Source organism: Colobus angolensis, unplaced genomic scaffold (assembly GCF_000951035.1).
Source record: "Colobus angolensis palliatus isolate OR3802 unplaced genomic scaffold, Cang.pa_1.0 Scaffold98, whole genome shotgun sequence".
Taxonomy (NCBI): domain Eukaryota; kingdom Metazoa; phylum Chordata; class Mammalia; order Primates; family Cercopithecidae; genus Colobus; species Colobus angolensis.
The window spans coordinates 7,040,231-7,057,398 of record NW_012123820.1 but is presented as its reverse complement, the minus strand read 5'-3'; the positions used below and the strand labels follow the sequence as shown (position 1 = coordinate 7,057,398).

At 33.9% G+C, this 17,168-nt stretch overlaps 1 protein-coding gene across 1 annotated transcript in view; it reads right to left on the bottom strand.

Moving 5' to 3' along the window:
* LOC105505093 (roundabout homolog 1-like) overlaps positions 1 to 17,168 on the bottom strand; it is an 871,992-nt gene that overhangs the window by 679,110 nt on the left and 175,714 nt on the right. The window contains exon 2 of the mRNA XM_011932797.1: positions 8,240 to 8,376. Within this exon, the coding sequence (XP_011788187.1) occupies positions 8,240 to 8,327 (88 nt within the window). The 5' untranslated portion in view covers positions 8,328 to 8,376. The remainder of the gene's footprint in view (positions 1 to 8,239; positions 8,377 to 17,168) is intronic.

The following is a 17,168-nucleotide window of genomic DNA, read 5'->3' as shown; positions in this document are numbered from 1 at the left end:
GTAAAACTCAAGAAACATATAGAATCAAAGAACTTTCAAAAAATTAGTGTCTCAATAAACAAATATAGGGTACAAATCTTAAGAAACATATTGACGTCGAAAGAACAAATCATATATATATATATAAAACAAATATGTTTGTAGTCATTTATTCCAGTTTGGTTATAGTATTATTCTTATGAGTGTTACTTTTAACTTGGTTAATTGTCTAGAATATTCTACCAGTGTTAATATCTATACAAGGAACAAAGTGAATATATACATCTGCATACATATATATCTGTCTGTGTATGGCAAGTTTAAGTAGCATTCGCAGTTTATTAGGAATTTAAGTTAATCAAGAAATGTAAACCAAATACTAGTTTTAAGACCAAATGGAAGTCCTATAACTATTATGCTCATATATTTTCTATATGATATTTAGAATCTAATATAATTTATAATCTATGATATTTAGATCCTGTTATTCCTTTTTCATCTCTATGGTCCTATTCAAATGTTGCCATATATTTTTATGCAACCTCTTCTTATATATTCATCGATCAACAAACATTGAGTGAATAATTTTTAGCTCCCCTTACTCTTTCAGACATCAAGAACCCATCTGAATAACTCCAGAAGTTTTTTTTTCTATTTTCTATTATAATAAAAATGTATTGTAATTAGACAATTTGATATGTAATTTGCTTTTTAATAGTTTTCACCCACAGAGAAGGAAAACAGAAGACGACACCAAGGGAGACTCTCTCATTGACACGGTCTCCAAATTTACAAGAGAAACTTCAACGGGCAATCTTAAATAAACATTTGTTAAATTAATAAATTAGCATAGATAAACTGAATTTACCACTTTTCTACTTGCATCACTATTTTCAAATATAATCTTATTAGGTTACTCTCCTTTAAACTCTCTCATTCCTTCCTATTGTCCAGAGTTTACAGATAAAGCTGCCCAGCCAAGTACAAATAAGGCTCCTCTAGATTTCAGCTTTGTCTCTTTCTGAGAATATTTCCAAACATTTTTCAATATATATCTTTACTTTCTACCAAACCAAATACGTGCTCATCTTATGCACTTAGCTCTGCACCTTGGCATGAGCCTGGAGCTCTCTTTCCTACTCACCCCTTTTCAACCTTGAGAAACTCCTAAAGCTATAGTGTAATAAACAGCAAGCTATTTATTAGGGACCTAATAAATATGAGTGTTTAAGTTTATTTTCTGCTTGTTTACAAGATCTGTGAAGTCTTTCATGCCCTCCTCAAGTTTTTACTCTGGGTTCTAGTGCACATTTGGCAAAAAGTCCTATGAACATCTAAGACAAGACCTCATCCTTGCTAACATGTATGTCTTCCCTCTATGAAATACTTATGGATAGTGATCATTCTAATTAACATAGTGTTCCTATTCTGAACACAGGGTTTTTCTTTATATTGGTGATTAATTTTTTAGTTAATAGCCATTAAGTTTATTATTTAGCTGTTAAGTTTGAATTAATTACTCTGTTGACATCATGTCTATTCTCAATGGGAAAAAGAATGTGAGGACAATGACTCTTACATATGCCACAATGATTAACCTCCAATATTTAAATTTGAGGAAATGTGTCTAAAGGAGGATATTCGGTTCATATAAACTACAAATTATGGTGTTTTTTTCCCCATGAAATTAAGTTTTAATGAAGGGCTACAGTACAGCAGATAAATATAATCTCTGCTCATTTATTCATGAATTCTGGAGAAATACCTTAAAGATATTTCTTCCTAAGGAAGAAGAAAATGATGAGATCATAAAGAAACCATATATAAATGTACACATTTGGAAAAGATCTTGAATCTTTCTTGAATACCCAAGAAGCTGTAATAGTAATATTGATTTAAACAAAATGTAGCATAAATTAAGAGACATTTGGTATCACTGATCTACTAGTCTATTTTTTTAAAGATACCCACATTAGCATAGGAAATACAAATGATGGATGAGAGTACTCTTGTCCTAAGCGAAATAATGACCGCAATGATGAACTATGCAAGTAATTTTAACAACTGTGAATTGTACGTGCACATAGCTGGGCATCATATAAAATGTAAATTTAAAACAGAAGAATGCACCTTTTGGAGCAGAGCATTACCTTATCTGAAGAACATTTCTATTGACTCTAGATATTGCCAAGGTATAGTGTTTCCTCACTCAAGCTGAATATAACAGAACCCAAACCAAAACAAAGGAAAAAGTAACTGAAAAGATAAAACATTCTGTCATTTTTTACAAACCCATATATTTAACAATTTATTGCTAACAATTTAGAAATTAATTCAAATAAGATCTCAACTTGGCCTTCACACAAATACTGTCTGTATCATTATTTCACATAGGTGAAAGAATGGATAGATAGTCTGAGTCAAGATGAACTTATTTTATCTGTATGTATGCATATATTATATACATGTATATATTGATAGCTATACATGCATATATTACATAGGTACGATAGATAGATAGATAGATAGATAGATAGATAGATAGATAGATAGATAGACAGATAGATAGACAGACAGACACACACACACATACATACTTTTACCTGGACAGATCTCTGAAGTACTGTGGAGCAGTTTTGTGCAGAACACAAATGGGGACTAACTGACTTCCATTTCTCACCTTTGGGGGGAGTTTTATTTTCTCAAAACAAACAAACAAAAAACAAACCAAGAAGGAAAGTGCTTGCTCAGGTCTTTCAAAAATGATTGACATTATGCTCAATTACCAAATCAATGAGCAGAGTGGGAGGAAAATAAATAAATTCATCAAATCACAGGAGTCTAACAGTAGATAAATGTCCTGAGTATGTAAAAAGAGACCTCCATGATTTGTAGGTGGGTGAGGGTGTGTGTGTGCGCGTGTGCGTGTATGTGCATATGTATGTGCATACACACACACACGCACACACACAAAAAAAAAACACAGACAAACACAATGTGATTAGGGTGTGGGGAATGTGATTAGGGATGAGCCTTCTGCAGCCTTCACTAAGCACCACAAGCAGAAGATCTCCTTCACGGGATCCATTAGCCCACACCTGGCACTAGCTCATTTAACTTTGCAGAATGATGGGGGATAGGAAACACAGCAAGTCAGTATCAAGTGAGTCATCAGCAAGAGACGTATTATTGTTGTTAAAATTATACTATAAAAAGTAACACTCAGAGAATATTTGATTTCTCTTATGTTATGGTTTTCTTCTATGAGGTTTATATAATGTGTAAAGGTAAGTTTTTGTTGCATTTAATTTGTAGTGACTATTGTTTTTAGGCATCACGTTCGGGCATAAGTCATGTTGATATTGACATACTTTTAAGATGATTTTATGGAAAAAGGGGCCCATAAAGGCAAAATTGTCTAAGGCTTCTGTAAGTCATAATACAGCCATGGTTATTAGTTTCTTTTTAGAGAATATTTGCGTAATTAACATATTATTCTAATTTATTATAAATTTCCAGCTACTTAATACCTGCATTAAGATTTTACTCAGGCTTGGACAAAATTTAGGGGGAATTGTATCCACTAGGCAAACTTAACTTTGAATTTTGTAAAGTCACTTTCAATAATATAATTTAATATTCACTGATCTGCCTATTAGTTCAGCGGCTTTGGGTATTGAGCTAATGCCTTTCATCCAAGAGGATGTATTATGTTTTTCAATACAGAAACATTTATTAAGAGATGAAAATAACAAGAATCATAAGCAAAACCAAAGCGAAACAAAGTGGTAGTGGCATCAAATCTGCTCCTCCAAATCCTTGCAATATAAAAAACAAATATCTCCAGATAACTTTTGCCCTTTTTCATGGAAATCTGTCCTCAGAGAATACACATTCTTTAAGTGTACTCAACATTAAAATAAAATCAACTCAAATGTCTAAAGCAGAGGTTCTCAAATTTTCTGCCCATTAGATAATTCACAGATACTTGTAAAACTGCCCAAGCTCTTTATTTCAGTGATTCTGCCGTGGGTCCTAGGAATCTTTAATTTTAAGAAGCATCTCAGGTGCTTCTGAAAAAACAATTCATGGAAAACATGTTGAGAGAAAACTCTCTAGTCAAATTTGTCAAGTAGCATGGAAAATCAAATTACTTTTGTGTATAATACCTCCATCAATGCATAATTTAAGAGTTAAGTGTGTTTAAGTACTTTTATACCTAAATATGATATTCTAATGGTAACTTTTTATGTTTTTCAAAATAATTGACTACTTTCTAATTAGTCAGTGCAGTTAAAAAATTAAACTGTTGCCTATGAACAAGCAATCTCTATAGGTTTTAAATGACATATATTTTCCTAATATGTATTTCTTTGCCATAGAAACCAACCACAAATATTGGGAAAAAACATACCTGTGGATCATAAACTTTGTAAGAAGCATGCATGCAACATTACTTGTTAAATAAAGTATCCCAAAAGAAATTCCTAAGGATTCTGTCATAGTTAGACTTCTGGAATTTATTTACTTTCAATTTGTTTTCACATTACAAAGGAGATTATAAAAAATCTGAAATAAATCCTCAAGTCTATTCAAAATGTATTGAGCACATGAAAACTAAAACAAAAAACTTAGAAATGTATGGGGTTGTATGTATATATTCATTGTAATTCCTAAAATTTTGCATGAGGAATGTTTTTTCACAATTTGTAATTTATTTATGGATGATTCAGACCCGGTTAATGGCTCTTTTCAATTATCTTTTGTGGGGTATAACAGCAAGATACGGGAGTGGTGGTCAATGGATGGGTGGGGCAGATAAGCAGTAAATCATTTCAGAAAATTTCACACTCAAGGCTTGTTGACATGAGTCAGGGACAAGGAAATAACCCAGTCAGCACCTGCATCTTTAATGAAGGACAACATTGCTGCACATTTAGAGAATGGAAAGGAAAAAATAAATCATGCTTAACTTTAAGGTAGCCTATCTTACTTATTCAAATAGAAATACAACCTTGTGGGTATTTCTTCTGGTATTTTCATTTAAAATATTGCAATATAAGCCTAGAATTCAACTTTTTTTTTTTTTTTTTACCATAGAGGTTTTTAAAATTTTTAAATTAATTCCACTATATGTGAAATATATGCTTTAATAACATATCATTTAACATTTGCTTTTCATTGTCTTCCTGACATCTGTGGCAATAAAAGGTAGATGCTTAAAATGTAAAGATTGGCATCTGTCAGATTTCTTTCCTAGCAGAAATAAAGTCAAGACATGGCATAGTCCATATTCAGCACACCTCGAGAGATAACCTCACATGGTTTAATATTTATTTCATTTGTGAATTAGAGATGAAGTAAATTAACATGAAAAACATCTACCAGTGGTTTTAATAAAAAGGAGGTGGGTTTTAACGGGCTCAACATGCAATGAAAGCAGCAATTCAAATGGCTGACAAAGCCTGGTTATTCTTAGAATCCATTTATTAATTATTCCTTTTCTCTAAACCAATTTATTTTCAACAATAAGAGTATTTCTTGATTTACTATATACAAGTAATTTGTTTGCCTTCTCATATACCAACCATTTCATATGCAATGTTATGAAACATAACAGCAGTTTTAAAAATGTATTATACGGGGAGACAAAATCAAATATGAAAAAAATTTGAGCTGGGCAATCCATCAATTCCAGACATTACATTCAAATATTTTAATATTTACTTACATCAAGTTATCTAGCCACAGCTTGAAGTGAAAAACACTCTATTGCTGTGGTAATAAAATAACCTGCATTGTGCCAATGTTTTAATTGCTCTTTTCTTTTGTAACCTGAGAAATCTTGTTCCTGTAGACACCTTGGCTGATGATAACTCATTGAGTCAATTACTACAGAATATAAATTCTCCTTATTTTTTTTAGCAGCATGTTACATTTTTTTCATTTGTCTGATATCTTTATCTGATTGTTTATTACTAGAAATACATTTCTGATGAAGAAGAATTTTTTTTTTCTTAAGAGAAAGAGTGGAAATAAATCAGCTGAATAAGAAATTACGTTTTTGTTTGTTTGTTTGTTTTTGTTTTTTCTTTTTTATAAAGACACTAATATTTTGCCTTCAAAGCTAATCCAATTTTTGCTTCCTCGGAGACATGCTCAATTCAATCCAGATCCAAGTTCACGAATGAACATATGAAAGCTAGAAAAACAATTAGAAGAATCAAGACTTCTCTTCATTCTGAGATTAATGAAAGGAAGGGACGCTCTAAGGCCAGTGAGTGTTTTCAGTAGATTTTCTCCCTAGCCTGAAGCCAGTGCTCCTAGACGGAGGCAGTTATGAAAATGGCTTCTACTCTGCGGGTGTCCTTTCTGAAAAGCTAACGGCAGATTTCTTTTGACGGGTAAATTACTTTGAAATGTTTCTTGAACTCTGTAGTCCTGAAAAAAACAAGGCATCTAACTGTATGCATACCATTTGAGGTTACCCTTATTTCTTTTTAAGAAAGTGTTGGCTCAAAATGGGCCCTGAGTAATGTGTGGCATATATTTTTAACTAACTGATAACCAAACTATCACCTTTGTAACCAATCTACATATTAAATTAGGCAATGAAGTCATATACTGTTGATTTGGAAGTATTTGCATGTAAAACAGTAATCACAGAGGTTTGACAGCTTTTGCATCTAAGTGTTCTAAATTATGCAATATCCTTTTGAATAAAAAGATAATATTTTTTATTCCCAAGATAAACCTTGTACCTTCCCACCATATATATTCATACATGCATTCCTTCTTCCACTAGATAGACACAGGTGGTTCAAACCTCACTTAACAATTTTGAATTTTGATATCCTGCTCAATAACTACATCACGGACCACATTTATGGACCTGTAGGAATTCTTAGTTGGCATACAGTTTAAGGGGAATTATACCTAAGCCGTATCTGTATCTGTGTCTACCTATAGCTGCAGTTTTAAAAACACTTTCATATAAGTATCCTTTTTATTCTGACAATTTATAAAACAGTGAATTAATTTGTACCTATATTTGCATTTTCCACATATTTAAGAAATATATGATGTTTTCTTTGATTCATACACTAATCTTAATACTCAACAGAGTCATGGCAAGAGAAGGGAATGTGGGAACAGACTAAAAATAAAAATACATAGTAATTTTAGTGGGCTAACCTAATTTGATACAAATCATTAAATGTATTTTCTTACAACGGACTTAAAATTTCTGTATCCTTCAATCATATGAAAATGTTTTTAACAGATATATAAATCATTTTTTTTTGTTTACAACTCCCTTATCTTTGAGGTGAAAATGTCAATCTTAACCCAGCACAGGGAAAAATTGAAGCCCCAGGATTTTTTGAAATTTTTGATTTTGTGTGGATGAACATGATAAGCTACATATAGTTGCTGAATATCAAAATAAATATAACCATAAAATAAATAAAAACAAAGTTTCATAGTATGATCTAACAAAACATGGTATGTTATTCTTTATGAATAACTTGGCTAAATTGAGACATTAGATGTATTCAAATTAACTTCACTTTTTTCTGTCTTATCTAAGAGGAAACTTAAAATTATATTTGGATTAGTATATCAACATATTTTTGTATTTTCCACTAGCATACATTGGACCTAACTAATTCTTATTAAAACAGTAACAGTAAAGCATTTTAAAGAAATGCTATTCTATACTATTAATTATGACTTCAAGGAAATAGGTTTCTAACTTCACCCAAAACAGTGGTAACTATGGTAGCAACACAGCAGCATGTTGCATTTTTATTCTTACCTTGTTCAGCCTGTTAATTAACATGTTACTACTCTTAAGAAATGTCAGTTTTCAATGTTTCAACTTTCTGATGTCCCTTTCCTCTGGTACTGGCCTGCACTGTGGCGCGGGTGTCCTTTGTGTGTTACACATCCTTTCCCCACTGCAATGTTTCTTCTGCCACTCTAACTCACTTAGTTAATACAACACTCCTTACACGTGTCAGCACAGTGACTTTTTCTCAATGTTCTGTTTCTCTTGGGAATTCATAAAGTGCTCTCTTCAAGAATAATAATTTGACCCCTGAAATTGATCAGCACTCATACTCAAGAAGACATTCACACAGACTTGCAAGTTCCAAAGAAAATGAACAAATTTGATTTGCAATACACACAATAAAAAGTGAATTTAAAGCAAAGAAGGACTACTGGTTAAGTATTGATAAAACAAACGCACAGCACTTACCTGGAATAAGCTGGGACAGAAATAGGTGATTTGGGGATAAGCTGAGGAGTGATATTATGACCAAAAAAGGAACATGTTTCCATTTCATCTTTGTCCCTTCCTTGCATTACACCCAGCCAGTGATAGGTATGTGTTATCTGGGGAGATTAAAAAAATCAAAATTATTATTTTGTAATGGTTAGCTATGTTGAGAGATAATTATTTTGTGAAATATTGCAGTTCAAATAGATTTGAAATGTCATTTTTTTAAATGAAACATAATTAAAATTATTATATTATTAAAATGAATTGTACAGAATATATTTCATGATTCACATTTCAAACAAATGTGGTAGTTATTAATTTTGAAAACTCATTTTTAAGTTACATGTTAATCATAAATGATTCCTTGGTTTTCTCTGTTTTTTAGAGAATGCCAGATAAGTGATTTTTACTTTGACTCCCCACCAATTTAGTTGGAACACTCTCATCACATTCAGAAAACACTGAAGTTAATCATTCATTAAACAAATATTTACAACCAATTCATAATGAGTCAAGCACTATGCTGCTTTGGGGATATAGCAGAAAAAAAAACTTGCTCTTCACCCAGGTGCATAAACAACTTGAGGCCACTTTAATTTTGTGAATTCACAAAGAGATTTTAAAAATTACTAAGTGGTCTATTCTGAATATGACAGAGAAACATAACAGTATCCTCGTAAAAAACAAAGCTTATAATATTTGGGGACTTTTTAAGAGATAATAACAAATGACAGCATAAAGCTACAAAAATATATGCAAATAACTGGTTAATTAATTTTGCCAGGGAGACTGGACCAAGCTTACAGGGAAGAAGTGGTATTTTGAGATATGAGATAATATCCAGTAAGTGGAAAATAAAACAATACTATTTAGAAACAACAATAGAACCAAATTTTCAAAGATGGTATGTACATACATGAATTTCATGGTACATTTATTTATCTATAAATTTTATCATAGGTAGATAGATGACAGGTAGATAGGTAGATATAGATATATTCCCATGATATAAAGATGTATTTAGGCTACTATAAGGACAGTAGTTTTTTGGCTGGATGATGGGGTTTGCCAGAATGTAATGTGATAGGGAACTTAAAAATAAATAGGGCAAGTAATGTAGGTAATGAGGAGCCACCGCAGATTTTAATAATAGATTATAAAATGATCTAAATAATTTAGAAGATAACTCTGGTAGGAATATACAAATATACTTGGCAGCACTTGGCAAATTTTAGATTTGAGAGTTGAGAAGTGGAAAGACTTAATCTTTTAATAATATTTTTACTATTTAGTCAAAAATAAACAAATCTAGAACTACATAAAAAGCAATTTGTCCACCCCTACAAAGTTCTAACAGTTATTTTTGTGACACTCAGAATAACAAACTGAAAAAAGGTTACCAATTTATTATTGTAGGTTAACTGGACATAGTTATTTTAATTTGTCTATTTGAGTTGAGCTGTCCTTATTTTACGACTTATCAATACAGAGTTAATTGCTAAGTTTTCCCCTAGCAAAGCTGTCTGATCCTCTTGCCAGACAGCTACAATCACCTGACTTGACTATAGATATTTGGAGATTATTTCCTGTCTCTAACATTCTCTGTAAGCAACTTTGATGTGAGCTAGAACCTTGCCTCAAAAAATATACTTGGTTACTGTAGTTTCATATTTATCCCCTGACTTCTTTGTCTTGGGGTTAATGTTCTTGTAACTCTCCTTATCCTAGTATATAACTCATCACTGATATTATATAACTACATTATAAACCTAGATTAATATTTTTACTCTTTAATCTAAACTATGCAGTTATTAGTTTGTCCAAAAGCTCTTTTACAGGGTTATCCACTGAATGTTACGGCTTATGATCACATTTCTCAGCGAAGTATAAATGATTTGTTCCTCCAGAGAAAATGTGTAAGTATACTGTGTACTGGTCATTTCTGCTTGGCTGGCTTTTGATATAAGAGTTGCCCTATCTTCTTGGTTTCTGCCGGCCTAAGGAGTTGCTCAGATTCCTCTTCTCTCTAATTGATTACTGAGTGTCCTAGACATAGAGTCCTGTTTGGAATAAACCCTAGACCTCTGATTTCTTTTTTTTTTTTTTTCCCTCTGTGGCCCAGGTTGGAGTGAGCGGCGCCATCTTGGCTCACTGCAAGCTCCGCCCCCCGAGTTCCCGCCATTCTCCTGCCTCAGGCTCTGAGGAGCTGGGACCATAGGCGCCGCCACCTCGCCCGGCTCATTTTTTGTATTTTTTTTTCAGTAGAGACGGGGTTTCACCATGTTAGCTGGGTGGTCTCGATCTCCTGACCTCGTGATCCACCCATCTTGGCCTCGCAAAGTGCTGGGATTACAGGCTTGAGCCACTGCGCCCGGCCTAGACCTCTGATTTCTTAAATGTGTATAAGCAGTTGTATCTTAGCTCTTGACATAAATAAAAACATGTATGAATCTCAAGGCTATTTAGAACTTTATTACTTAAAAATTTAGAAGGATTATATTTGTTACATGATATTTTTGTATCTGTGGCTAATTACATTTTAACTGTCATTTATTAATAGCTATATGTAGCTTGTTTGTAGCAGGAAGCTATTGATAAAATAAAGAGTCTAATCAAACATGCACATAAGAAAATAAACCTGAAAGTACAAACACTTATTACAATTGATTGAATCCCCCCAAGTTATGTTATTCAACAGGCAGATATTATTTCAAATATGTGTAAGGTATTGTGATTAATATTCCTCAAATAAATTTTTTTTTTTTTTTTTTTTTTTGAGACGGAGTCTCGCTCTGTCACCCGGGCTGGAGTGCAGTGGCCGGATCTCAGCTCACTGCAAGCTCCGCCTCCCGGGTTCACGCCATTCTCCTGCCTCAGCCTCCGGAGTAGCTGGGACTACAGGCGCCCGCCACCGCGCCCGGCTAGTTTTTTGTAGTTTTTAGTAGAGACGGGGTTTCACCGTGTTAGCCAGGATGGTCTCGATCTCCTGACCTCGTGATCCGCCCGTCTCGGCCTCCCAAAGTGCTGGGATTACAGGCTTGAGCCACCGCGCCCGGCCCCTCAAATAAATTTTCATGATCTAGGACTAGTTCTGTGAATTCATGTAGTATGTAGCTAAAAACATAATATGATTTTTAAGGTAGTACTCACGAATCAGAAATGGGAATTGCATTATTAGCTATTGTACACATATCACTTCAGTACTTTGAAGTTTTTCGTTTGCTTTTAATAGATTTTACTTTTTACAGTAGCTTTAGGTTTAGAGGAAAATTGAGTGGAAGGTACAGAGATTTCTCATTAACTTCCTTCCCTGACACTATTCCATTTCCTGACACTATTCCACTCCCTGCCCTTGCAGAGCCTCTCCCATTGGCAACCCCCACCAGAATGTTGCATTTGTTACAATTGATCAACCTACATTGACACCATTATCACCCAAAGTCCATAGTTTACATTAAGGTTTACTCTTGGTATTGTGCATTTTATGGGTTTGAACAAATGTGTGTGACACATATCAAACATCATAGTATCATACAGAATAGTTTCGCTTCCCTAAAAATCCTTTGTGCTTCATCTATTCATCCCTCCTCCTTCCGAACCCCTAGAAACTGCTGATCTCTTCGTTATCTCCATAGTTCTGCCTTTCTTGGAATGTCGTATAGGCATAACCATAGAGTATACAGCCTTTTAAAATTGGCTATATATGTCTTTCACTTAGTAATTAATATAAATTTAAGTTTCCTCCATGTTTTTTCTTTTCATGTCTTGATAGCTAATGTCTTTTCAGCACTGAGTAACATTCCATTGTCTGGACGTACCATGGTTTCTTTATCCATTTACCTATTGAAGGACATCTTGATTTCTTCCAAACTCTGGCAATGCTGAATAAAGCTGGAGAAAATATCCATCTGCAGGTTTTTGTGTAGAGGTAAGTTTTAAACACATCTGGATAAATAATAAATAGTGTGATTGCTCAATTATATGGTAAGACGATGCTTATTATTGCAAGAAACTGCCAAATTGTCTTTCAGAGTGGTTATGCCATTTGTCTGTCCGTTAGTAATGAGTAAGATGTCTTTTTGCTCAACATCCTTGCTAGTAGCTGGTGTTATCAGTGTTCTAGGTTTTGGCCATTCCAGTAGGCATGCAATGGTACATAATGTTTTAAATTTACATATCCTCGTTGGCATGATGTGAAACATCTTTTTAGTGGCTTATTTATCATCTCATTATCATCTTTGGTGAGATATTTGTTAAGTCTTTTTTCTCACTGTTGAGTTTAAGAATTTTATTCTATTTATTTTATTTATTTATTTATTTTGAGATAGTGTCTTGCTCTGTCACCCAGATTGGAGTATAGTGGTGCCATCTTGGCTCACTGCAGCCTCTGCCTCCCAGGCTCAAGTAATCCTCCCAACTCAGCCTGTCAAGTAGCTGGGACAACAGAAGTGCACCACCACACCTGGCTAAATTTCTCTATTTTTTGTAGAGCTAGGATTTTACCATGTTGCCCTGCCCACGCTAGCCTTGAACTCCTGAGCACAAGGGATCTGCCCGCTTTGGCCTCCCAATGTGCTGGGATTACAGGTGTGAGCCACCGCACCTGACCTTTTGTTTACTTTTATTGTATGTTTTGAATAACAGTCTTTTATCAGATATATCTTTTGCAAATATTTTCTTCCAGTGTGTGGCTTATTTTTCTCTTGACAGTGTCTTTCACAGAGTAGAAATTTTTAATTTTAATAAAGTTCAAATGATCATTTATTTCTCAATACTTTGAATATTCGGTCTTTAGGAATCCTCTCTCAATATGAAAGTCCCCTAAGCAGGATATAACCTTATTAGCAAACCCTATTTAAAACCACACCTTTTGACATATTAACAGTAAGGTAATTGATTTTAGTGAGGAACGTGATATAACCATATTTGTATGTTCTCTCAGTATTATTAAAAAGTTAATTCAACAAGAAAAAGCACTACACCTTTGAATACCCTATGAACACCTTTCCCATGGATGTGTACACAGAGTGCCTATTTTTAGAATACTAAGAATGTATGCACATATGGCTTTGAATTAAGGAAACTAACACTATATAAGAAAAGACAAAGATTTGCAACATACTTTTCTGAAAATATGTGATTACCAAATTGTTTAGGGTAATTTAAATGCCTAAAATATGATTTACTTATAAGTAAAAATGTATGGAAATAATACAATCAGTGTTTTAGAATCATAGAGTGTAAATTCAAATTGTTCCACTGTGAATCCTAGCTCACCACTCAGATAATTGTTTGACTTACATCAAACAATTTCAACTCTCTTAGACTCATATTTCGAAGTGTAAAATGTGAAGAATAACAATAGCTACATCATTGGGTGAGATGTGTGTAGAGTGCTTATAAAAATGCCTGCTCTTGGCCTGGCGCGGTGGCTCAGGTCTGTAATCCCAGCACTTTAAGAGGCCAAGGCGGGTGGATCACGAGGTCAGGAGATCGAGACCATCCTGGCTAACACGGTGAAACCCCGTCTCTACTAAAAATACAAAAATGAGCCGGGCGAGGTGGCGGCGCCTGTGGTCCCAGCTCCTCGGGAGGCTGAGGCAGGAGAATGGCGGGAACCCGGAGGGCGGAGCTTGCAGGGAGCCAAGATGGCCCCGCTCACTCCAGCCTGGGCGACAGAACACAGAACAAGACTCTATGTCCAAAAAAAAAAAAAAAAAGCCTGCTCTATTTCCTGATATCTACTAATATTGATATCAACATTATCACCAACTTCAAATAGCATCTGATGAAATTCCTCCAGGGTAAGTGACAGAACCAATTGTGTATTTGTATTTCCACACTGCTTCATATTAGAATAGTATTGGCTTAGGTCTAATTTGCAAAAAATTAGAGGCTTGGATTATTTTAATGAACCTTATTGAAATTTAATATATTTATGATAAGATAATCTCATTTTAAGGGTGCAGTTCAATTTTGACAAATGTATAGAACCGTGCAAACTCTACCACAATCAAGATATAGATCCTTTCCACAGGGATCTTAATTTTAAAAACTAATATGTTATGTATATATGCTGTTCACATGCACATGTTGCTAATGTTTATTTTCAAGTAATATATTTACTAATATGCTGATCCAGTGCCTGCTAATAGGAGGGTTGTTTTTCTCAAAGAAACGTTTCAAAATATATTTTAGGAGAATCCTGTTCCATGGACTATTAATAAAATTTCTTAGAAAGTAAAAAATGTTTCAAAAATAATTAATTTAGGTTAGTGCATATTTCAACAAAGTCAAAAGCACGGATTTTGTATTACATAAGAGAACACTGACATTTCCTAAATTTGTCAGTGCACAGCGCCTATTTCCTCTTCTGAAACACTTCAGCCTATGTAGCTCTCTTCTTTTCTTCTATATTTGGAAGGACAGAAACTATTAAAGGGTTTCCTTGTTATGAACCAAAATTGGTTTTCCTTTAAGCGACACTATTTTCTTTTGTCTTCATTTCCAGGTAAAAAGAAAAAGTGCTCTGAAAAACCAAACTACTGCAACCACTGACTCCAGTGCTGCTGAGATCAGCCTGAGAAGTGTCTCAGCCTCCCAAGCAGCTAGGACTACAGGTGTGCACCATCATACTTGGCTTTCTTTTCTTTTTCTTTGTATTTTTTTTTTTTTGTAGATACAGAGCCTGTCTATGTTGCCCCAAATGGTCTTGAACTTCTGGCCTCAAGATCCTCCTGATTTGGCCTCCAAAAGTGTTGGGATTACAAGCGTGAGCCACTGAACTTGGCCCCTGTCCTAGTCTTTAATAAAGAGAATAACCATGGCTTGTAAAGTAAATTGCTATGCCTAAAGATTGCCTGTCCTTGTGAGATAAACAACAAGAAAAGGCCAGCCTTATTGTGGATTTTGCATGTAACAGAGGAATCACTCAGCAATCTACACATTGGTAAAGGAGATATTCTTCCTCTTTACATGAGATAGACTATAGCTTTGTCTACCCAAATAGGACTGTAGTCATAGAGCTCATGTAGGAAAATCCATCACCCAAAATCAACCTCTATTTCAATCAATCTTTATAATGTTGTAGAGTGTTGTGAAAATCAAGAATGCAAAGTTTAGTTTTTAGGAGAGTTATAAATACATGAATAATAAACATTTTTGAACATCTAATCTATGGAGAGTTCTGTGCCAGGCAGTGGAAAGTCAAATATGTGTGAAATAAATATACTCTCTTCATGTCAGAGGAGTAAATAATTTATTACACATGAATGACAAAAATAAAAAGGATTTAGTTGGTGACACAAGGAAGTAGTCAAGGTGGGAAGAGGATCAGGCTTGAGCTAGGCTCTAAAGGGTCTGTTGAAGTTGCACAACTCCAGTATTGGGTAAAGATATTCAATGAGGGTATGTGTGATGTGTATCTAATTAAGGCTCCATGGAAGGCTTTTGCGTAAAGGTAGAAATAAATAATATGTGACGTATATGTAGCACTTCACAGTTTACCTATGAATTAATCTATTAATGTATTATGTATTAATTATTATTAGGAAAATAAGTCATAATATATTATCTTTCATATGAGGATGCAAGTTCAGAATCTTTAAGTTACTTGTCTGCAAGAAAATATACAGTTAGCAAATAAAGTAAACTGGAACCAACTCTACTACGTGTCTCACAACTATTGCAAAATGTCAGAGAATTAGAAGGTACTGAATGCAAGACTAAATTCCAGGCTTTTTCTTGTCAGTGGTTAATGGCATATGGGAAGCTGAAGCTCAGCATACATTGTATAACTTGGAGGTGAAAGTGACTCCAGACAAAGGAAACCATGTAGATGATTATTAGTATATTATATGAATGAATATGGTGAATAGAATCTTACATACAAGTCCAATTGGTGGGGAGAAAAAGTAGAAATAAACATTAACTGTATTGCAAAAGAAAAGCAACAGTTTGGTGAGAAACAAGAACACTGAAAGTTAAAAAAAAAATACATATGTCATACTGTTTCCAAACTCTCAAGCTAGGAAATGGAAAACTTAATAAGAAGTGTATATGTGCATGTGTGCATGCGTGTGTGTGTGTGTGTGTTATAAATGACTGAGTAATCTATACCTACTCTAGAGTTCTGTAGAATAAAAATGTGTGTATAAGTCTGCAGTTCACTTTACTGATAATTTGCTACTGCTTCTGTTTAGTTGGAAGTGCATTTCATGCATTTCACTTGAAATTTAAAAAGCCAAAAGTGTATAATACCTTTTAAAACTGCAGGATTAATACTTTCAAATAGACAAGGCGACCTGGACAAATTACTACCAAACTCTTTTTAACTTCGAGTACTGTCAAACCTCCTATAATAAATACATTATTTTAAAATGACATACACATAAAAAATAAAGTACATAAAGCACCGTTTTAAGTCTGAATTAATTAAAACATTCTATTATTTTTCATGTATTAAAAAGTCTATAATTTGTTTACATTACATTTAGCTTAAGTACTTCACGTATATTTAGAAAATTCTTTCCTCATAGAAACATGCAAATGCTTTACCTTTAGTCCGTTTAAATTATGCTAAACCCCAAACTATTACACCCTTTAAGGAAAGCATCAGTGCTAACTTTCTGACTTCACTTATATACTTGGATTTGCTTTACAAAATGAGGCAAGAAAGGCAACTAGGAACAAAAGACTGTTGGAAAATAAGTTTAAAATTAAGACTGAGAATAAAATATATGAATAGAAAGTATAGGAGTGATGACAAGACAAAGACATCTTGAAAATTGGGCAACAGTGTTTAGCAGGAGTTGCAGAAGTAAGGATATTTGCAAGATTCTCTAATTTGTCACCTCATTTCTTAAAGGCTCCTTATACGTAGGCACAGCTACATAATGAATCACAT